The sequence below is a fragment of the Microtus ochrogaster genome, chromosome 16, assembly GCF_000317375.1.
Source record: "Microtus ochrogaster isolate Prairie Vole_2 chromosome 16, MicOch1.0, whole genome shotgun sequence".
Lineage (NCBI taxonomy): Eukaryota > Metazoa > Chordata > Mammalia > Rodentia > Cricetidae > Microtus > Microtus ochrogaster.
In genome coordinates, this window is record NC_022018.1 from 55297389 (window position 1) to 55306112 (window position 8724).

Here is an 8724-nt window from a genome sequence, read left to right on the forward strand (position 1 = left end):
TGGCATATAGAGCTATAAAAGCATACAGGAAGTGGTGTATAGAACTATATATGCATATAGGAAGTGGCATATAGAGCTATAAAAGCATACAGGAAATGCAGCAAAGCAGCAGGCCCAACCTCCCTGCCAGAGCTCCTGGAACCAAATAGAAGTGGAATTCAGAATTTGTGGATATTAGAGACAAGTTCCCTGCTACCCTGACCACCAGGGAGGGAGCTGTCATTCATTTAGTGCAAGTCTATTTGTACCATGCTGCCAAGTAACACTGCAAGTAGCCTTCAGTCAGCCAACTGTGTCACAAAAATCGCCCTGGAAGACATTCAGAACTCAGAACTTAGAGGCCTTCAAAAGGACAAAGGGGTTCATTTTACAGGAAACCGAGGTAGTCTTTTATGTTTTGGTTTGGTTTTTGGTTTTCGATTATTTGTTTGTTTGTTTGTTTGTTTATTTATTTATTTATTTATTTGAGGCTGGGTTTCTCTACATAATAGTCCTAGCTATCCTGGAAATCACTTTGCAAACCAGGCTAGCCTCGAACTCACAGAGAGCCACCTGCCTCTGCCTCCCAAATGCTGGGATTAAAGGCGTGCACCACCACCGCCCAGCCTGAGGCATAGCCTTTTATGTTATTCACCTACTAAGGACTGGTTCAGGGCTCTAGGGAAAGCAGCTTTCCTGGGGAGTTTAAAATGCTGATGAGACCTGTCCCCAAAGTCTGACTGCGTGAGAAAACCAACCCTTTGCTTCCCCTGCCTTGTTGACTTCACACCTTTCTCTGTCCTTCTCTTCCCTAGTACGGGCTGAAGAAGAAGGAAGAGAAGGAGGCAGAGGAGAAGGCAGCCCTGGAACAGCCCTGCGAGGGAAGCCTGACCCGACCCAAGAAGGCCATCCCTGCAGGATGTGGGGATGAGGAGGAGGAGGAGGAAGAGAGCATCCTGGACACAGTGCTCAAATACCTGCCCGGGCCTCTGCAGGACATGTTCAAGAAGTAATCCATCCCTACTGCCCCATCCACCTTATGACTTTTTTTGTTATTGTTAGGCTTTTCTTTTTATTCAGTTAAGTATCAGTTCCAAAGGGGAAAACCTCAGTTGGCCTCTGCCCCCTTTCCCTAGCCAGGGGCGCCTCCCGTCTGTTCTCCCCTTCATCCCAGGGCTTCTAGCCCTGTTCCACTCCCAAATAGCCTGAAAGGGAAGACAGCTTTACTCCAGCAGGGGGCATTGAACCCAGAACCAAGGGCACTGGGTGCCCCTCCAGAAGCCCGAGGTCTATGTTAGTGTGGTGACCCCCCCATACATTCCTTCATGCTCCCCACTGCCAGGAGGACCACTGTCCCCAGCCAGCCAAAGTAATGACACATTCCAGCCCTGCCCAGCATGCTGACCATTGGCCTCTGTCTGAATCCCCAGTGGGAGTCCAGGTCAGGGCAGAGGCACTGAACGGCCCTGGCTCTGAGGAAGGCTGTTCACAGTGAGCCTGCCCTGAGAGGATCGAGCTGGATCTGGCCAGGTTAGAGTCTGGGCAAGAGGCTCGGGCTGTCCTTTTCCCTCTTCCTGGTGGCATCTACCCAGGAGCACACCTCTCCCCAACCTACTTTAAAAAGTACGGCCCCTGCCAAGCTGCTCCCTCCAAATGGATCCTCTTTGGACTTCAGCACATCTGTGGAGGAGCCTAGGGCAGGGAAACCCCTTATTCTCCCTCATCTGACTTAGGCCCTGGGACCCCACTGCCAGGCTAGGCCCCAGTTTGCCCAGCCAAGGGGCTGCCCAGGTCCCCAGAAAATACTTGGAGCCATCGGGCAGTGATGGTCTGTGCCATGGGACCCGTCATTGGTACAGCCAGACTGCCCCCATCCCTCTCAACCTTTCTTCCCTTCCATGTCCTGTCCATGTGCTTCCAAGTCCCCATTGTCCCCAGGAGGACCCTTCTTGGTCAAAGCCCCAAGCAGCTGGGGAAAAGCCACTTCCCACCAGACGAAAGACTGTCCATTCATCCCACTGGCCAAGAATCAGCTCTCCTCTGGGATGGATAGGACTGCCATCTGTCCTCACACCCCACACTGTTGAGGCTGCCTGCTTTATGACTTGTGTAGAAATGGAACAGGGACAGAGGGGAAGGCACAAAAGAGAGACAAATGTGTGAGTCCACGCACACACACACACACCACACACATCGGATAAGTATGGCAGGCCCCGTCCTGCATCTGCGTAAGGGTAGAGTGTGGTGTCTCGAGACTGCATGTGTGTTAGTCGTCACGCCTCTTTGTCAGAGGTAGTTTCTCTGATGTACCTTGTGTATATGTGTTTGTGGGTCACGGCGTGCCTGAGCTTCAACCATGTTCTCGGTGTGTGCCCGCCATCTCATGTGTTTAAAGATTGCATGTGGTAGCCTGTATATGCATGTATTTTCAAAATGGCATGTGTGTCAAGAGTGACAGCTACATGCTAGATGCAGAAACATCTGAGGGAACTGTCGGATGGGCCAAGACAGGTGTTCACGTGTGTGGGTCTCAAACAGGCAGCTGTATGTATAAGTTGTGCTTGGCTAGCAAGAACCAGAATAAGATGCCTCCTCCTCGCCCTGAGACCATTAGTCCAGGTGGCCACATCTGACAGGAGACCTTCCCCTTGGCCTAGAGCCCTCCCACCCTTGGGGGTTTCCTACCTGAGGTCCTCAGAATTCTACTGGGACAGACCCAGGCAGTGCCCCAGGAAGCCATGCTGGGCCCCTACCAGGGCCTATCCCAAAAGTAGGGGCCCAGGAGGGAGCGACTTGCCCACTCCCGAAGCCTCTATCCCACTGGCCCCCTTGCATTCTGCAGGTTTTTCCATTTTAGTGGACTTATGCTTTGATTTCAGAGAAGACGTGTGTCTTCCTGTCCGTTTCCAATAGTTAAAGCCATATCAGTTAGACCGCAATACTTTAAAGAGGAGACTAAACAATCCATATGTTTAGGGAACCAGAAAAGTCCCCTGGTCTGTCCCCTCTCTAAGGAGCAGGGCCTCGGCAGCTCCAGCTCCTGGGACATACCCTTCTCCCCCACCCCCTTGTACCCCTGTGTCATCCCACAGGGCCAGTGTTTGTGTCTGTGTCTGTGATGGGGAGCCATCTTGCACCCCTGTTGTCTGCTTGTTTCCCTCTTCTATCCTGGGCAGGATGGTCACTCTCAAATGCATTGGGGTCCAGGGTCAGAGACAAGCAGGAGCGAGTCGGGGGGCCCCAGGCCTCCTTAAACCCTGAGTAAGACGGGATGGATACCAGGGTTAGGATAGGCCTTCCCTGTGACAGAGACTCTTAGGCCTCAAAGGTATGGCAGGACACAGAGCACCAGAAGGGCAGTAGAGACCAAGACCCAGGGACCTGCAGGTAAGCAAGAGAACCCAGCCATGCAAGATAACCCTCATGGGCCTGAGGTAATCCAGACCCTTCTGCTGGTTCTGGATTTCCATGGCCCCTCTGGATACCCAGAGTAGGATCAGGGCTTTCTATCTCCACCCACAGTCCTTCAAGCTGGGCTGGCTTAGCCTAGGTCTAAGTCTCCTCTTTTCTATGCCCAGATAGCAGATTTTGAGGCCTTTTGGAGGTGCAGGCAAGAGAGAGAATTTCTACTTGGTATAGATCTCATTCCACCCACACAAAGCCCAGGAGGGTATAACGATTGACATCTCTGACACAGACCTGACTATGGGGAGGGAGGACAAAACATGGGTCTGTGAGCAGGGGAAGAGATGTTTGTTCACCTAATGTGCCTACAGCAGGAGGTGTGTGTGCATCCCATGGAATAAGCAGATGAGTATATCATACAGAAATGTGATATGCAAGTAACACACTGAAAAGAGGCTCCAAAATTCATGCACATGGGCACACACATGCATGCATGGCATGTGCGCGCGTGTGTACGCGCGCACATAAACACACACACAGCATGGTGGGTGGCTGGAGATAGAATGAGGTAGACCACTGACATGGACACATGAACCCTTGGGGAAAGCCACCAGGCCCCTGCACCTGGGACTCCCCATCAGAGAGAACAAGGGCATTCCCTGGGTCTCTGTGGTGATGACGCAGGGGTTTCCAAAATGCACGCCCTCCATTTCAGCTCCAAAGCACTGGAGGGGGAGTCCTTGGCAGAGAAGCTTCAGGAGCACCTCCTTTAGTAGCGCCGAGAGGTCTGTAGGCCATCCTAGGCGCGTGAGAGAGAGAAAATGAGAGAGCGGTACAGAGACAGATGTGTTGCAGCCCAGAGTCCCCCCCCCACACACACACACACATGTGGGGTAGCTGGTGGGCAAACCAGCAACCCTAAAGACTTGAGGATAGAGTAAGGATGGCATGGGAGTTCCAGCCCCAAGGGCTAGCATCCAGCTGGCAAGGGTGCTCACCACAGCACCTTGTTCCATCTTTCTAAAGTTTAGCCAGCTCGTGACTGAACTGGGAGGCCTGGGGAATCAGATGGCTCCCAAGGGGGCTGTCTCCCTGGTCTAAGGGTATGGTATGCCTCCCAGAAAATGTCCCCTGCTCTCGTCCCTATTCCTATAGCCCTACCCTTTTCACCAGGGAGAAAACAGAGGTGCTTCTCCTGGCCCCAGGATGGAGGTGGGTCCTCCTGAGACCCAGGGGAGATGGACCATCCTGCTCATGTGGGGGAACCCCTTTCCCACAATTGTGCTCTGTCCTTGTTGCTCTGCTTCTTTTAAATGTGTCAGTATCTGGGGGAGGGGAGGGCCACCCCTGCACTCCCTTGAACCTGACCAAAAGCCATGGCTGTGCTCCCCACTTTGTATGATGCAAATGCTAAGATGTACAAAACCAACCATGACAACAAAGAAAAAGACCTTGTACAGCAGCTTCCGTCTGTCAGCCTTCTTCTGTCCGTTAGCACCACCAGTGACCGGTGACAACCAACACAGCTCAAGATACCCCAGAACGCCCAATGTCTTCCAATGTCTTACCCCCAGCTTCTGGCCAGGACACTGTAGAAATTACCTCGAAAATCAATGGAGGCTAAAGTTGGAGCTGGCCCAAGTTCCAGGGTCGCTCTACCTCTGAAGGCCAGCTCTACAATCCCAGAGTAGGGTTTGTGCATGTTGAACCTCGCATCCCATCCCAGGCTGCCCTTCTCTACCAGCTCCTTGGGATGTGGCATCCTGAGAACCTCATGAACACAATATATGAGCAAATGTCTATCAGTAGTTCATCCAGCAACGCAGATGGGGCACCTGCTCCCTTCTGCACCAGGGAGGCTTGCGGGAGGCCGAGGACAAACAGAGAGGACAGCACTTAGCATTTCTCTTAGACACAGACACAGCTTGCTGAGGGCTCAGGACAAGACCCCTTTCACTGGGGGTTTGTACCCCCATCTCTGACCAGCCTGAAGTGAGGCGCATTTCTCTCTGGCTTCTCAGCACTTCCTATTGTCAGGCATGGGTCTATCCTCACAGACTCCTCTACCTCTTCCCTTCTCTGCCTCCTTTTCCTTGCAGTCCCAGCCCCAGCTAGAGGGTCTATCTAAAATGCAAGCATCAATATGTCACTCCCCGTCCAGCCCCTTCCACCCATCTTTAGGATGGTATCTACCTGGTGGACAGCATCCCCATGACCAAAATGGCCCTGTGTGCTATGGCTCCAGTGATTCCAGCCTGCTACGTCAGAGCCACGTGCACCTTAGTGTTCCATGAGTACCCAGGTCCCCATTCAATGCTACATCACATTTGTATAAATTACCCCTCGCCCCCCCTTGCACCCTCGGCACAATCCTCTAGCTTCTAGCTCACATCACTCCCCTCTGCACAGCCCCCTGATAGAGCTGCTGTCTCTTGGCCACAGCAGAGTCTGTTACCATGCACACGGAGCACAAAGCCTCCCGGCTTTGTGTTGCAATAAAAGCCCCAAGCATACAGACAGGCGCTGCCACCCAGCAGAGCGATCTTGAGCAAGACACTTAACCCCTGTGAGCATCTTCTCACAAGGGAAGCAGAATGATAATAATTATTCTAACCTCCACTGTTGTAAGGAGTAAGCAGAGTTTTGCACACATGCCCTTATCATCGTGTACCAAGCACTTATCAACTAGCGCTATTAACCTTATTTAAGGTGTGGGAATACACTCATCTCCCCCATGACTGCAATCTCCATATACAACACACTTGTGACCTCCCAGTGTCTGTGGGTCAGGAGCCTGGGCACAAGGTTGGCTGGATTCTCTGCTTTCAGGTCTTCATGAGGAAACTAGCCAAGTGCAGGTCAGGGCTGTGGTCCTCATCAGGAGGCTCAGCTGAGCAAGGATGGCTCCCAAGCTCACACAGCTGCTGGGAGGATGCACTTGATGGATGTTGGCTGGAGAATGTCCTCTGACCCTTGCCATGTGGGCCCCTCCACTGAGGCAGCTCACAACATGAGGCTTGTTCTACCCCAGTGTGCCAGCCGGGAGAACTCTAGATAAGCCTGCTAGCCAAATGGAAGCCACAACCTCCTATCACTAACTGCAGAAGGATGTGCCCTGTGCTGTTGGCTAGAAGCAATTGCAAATTCTTCCTGCACTGCCAGAGAGAGAGGGAACTGCAGCAGAGTGAGAAGAGCAGGTCTGAGCCCAAAACCTCCCTCCCTCCCTCCCTCAGAAAGGGCCATTTGTCCCAGACCTACGCAGCAGAGTCTCGGGAGGTAAAGATGTCTCACAGAGGAGCAGTGGCGGTCGGTGAGTTCCCTGTGGAGTTCTGCAAGACAAAGTTCAGGCCCAGATCGTGGGAAAGAAAGAACAAGGACTCCAGAATTACCTGGGAGTCCACCATGCGGGGGACTCTGCCAGACACACAAGGCCCTGCCCCTTAGTGACAGCTTAGACACGAAGAGACAGGCACTGCTTCTCTCCTCTCCTCTCCTTTCCTTACAGTGGATCCCAGTGCACCTGCACCCTCCCTGGTGGGTAAACACCACCGCCCTCCTGGTTTGAATCCTGAAGTTTTTCTTAGAAGTGTCTTAATCCCCTTAGTTAAGTCAAACGTCTGCTGCATGCTTGGCACTGTACTGACACCAAGAACACCAGCCACACAACCTGATCCACCCAGGAAACTGCTTAGAAAGGGAGAGACAGACCAGCTGCCCGCCAGAGCGTATGCAGTAACTCAAGTATACTTGGGCCTTTGGTGAAGGCTCCCTGGAGGAGGCAACAACTAAAATGAGTCTCAGACGAGAAGGCAACAACTTACTGGGGAAGGAGAGCCCGCGGGTACCAAGAACAAAGGGGAAGGTGGGGGCGGGGACAAAAGCAGCTCCATCCAGGAGGTAGGAAAGAGCAAGGAAGGGTGAGAGAAGTCTGGCAGAGGTGGTTGAGCTGTTGGTGAAAACTGAGTCTGGGAACAGCAACCGCACAGAATTTGGGCTCTGCCTGCAGGCCACCAGGAGCTGTGGAAGGGCAGGAAGCTGAGATACAGACAGGAGAATGTCTTCTCAGGCTGGGAGTAAGAGGCTGGAAACCCTGAACCCGGAGGAGACAGTGCAGTGTCAAGGGCAGGCGGAGGTACAGCCTGATCTTTGCCAATGAGGAAAGAGTGTGATGACGCGGGCAGAATGAAGGGATACACTGGACAGCAATGGACAGGGTCACGTGTGCAGGGCGTGGAGGAGGGAGGCATCGTGACTCCGCCTTGGATGGCAGAACACCCCAGGATATGGAACCCAGCAGATGTGGTCAAGTTTGGAGGAAGGACATGAGTTTGGGTATCCTGGATTTGAGCACCTGGTAGGATCCAGTGGGTAGTCTACATTCCCGCTGGCTTATTCATAGACTTACAAATGGCATTGGCACGGTCTGGTACCCCAGATGGAAAAGGTGCTGACCACTGACTTCACCACAGGACCAAAAGATCTTGAAGTCAAGAAGCCTAGAGTGAACAGGGGGATTAAAGTCAAACCCGTTATCTTGTGTTTTCAGGAACCCCTCTGTGCCACCCTTGGCTGGAGGTACTCTTGTGTCTGCACTCTCCATGGTGTCCTGGAGCTCACACTAGTTTGAAAGCTCCCCCTTTCTCTAAACTAAAAACCGCCAGGAGGCAGAGAGTTAATGAAACCTCCTTTAAGTCTCCCTAATTGGCTGCAAAGCCCAGCTTCTAGACCGTTCACTTAGTCCTTGTAATTAATTGGGGTTTCTTGCCTGATCTAAGAGATGATTTGATACTGCCTGAAGACAATATTTTCTCAGTTAGGCTCCTCCAACCGGAGACATCCTCAAACCCAGCCTCTGCATCCCTGCTGACCCGGGTAGAAATGCAGATTCCAGTCCTTCCTCTTTGTGTGACCTCGGGCAGGGCATCCCCAGCTCCAAACATAGAACTGAGAAAAGTTTTAGGCTCAGAAGGTTGCATGAGAGCTAGCATCACCATCTTAGTCTCCAGACCCAATGTATTTCCCCCTCCATCCATCCATCCGTCCATTCATTCATCCATCCATCCATCCATCCATCCACATCCATCCATCCATCCATCCATCCATCCACATCCATCCATCCTATCTTGAGGCAGGCTCAGGGATCTTCAGCTCTTGGTTACATCAATTCCCTGGTGCATTCACTGTGAGAAAAATGAAATGACCCTGTCTGTGTAATGGTCATGCTAATATAATAAGCTAGGGAGGGAAAGGGAGCCTCCCTCCCCTACTCAGTAAACACTTGCTATATGCCATCCGCAAGAGCTGATTGCTTTAAATACATGACCTATCTCGAAAGCAATC

At 52.3% G+C, this 8724-nt stretch overlaps 1 protein-coding gene across 4 annotated transcripts in view; it reads left to right on the forward strand.

The window, feature by feature from the left end:
• The window catches only part of Cplx2 (complexin 2), a 74119-nt gene extending 69273 nt beyond the window's left edge, over positions 1-4846 (forward strand). For all 4 annotated transcript variants that reach the window (XM_005355195.3, XM_005355193.3, XM_026782957.1 and 1 more), the window contains one exon: positions 795-4846. In XM_005355195.3, coding sequence (XP_005355252.1) covers positions 795-992 — 198 coding nt within the window. In that variant the 3' untranslated portion in view covers positions 993-4846. The remainder of the gene's footprint in view (positions 1-794) is intronic.
• Positions 4847-8724: the final 3878 nt, after the last annotated feature.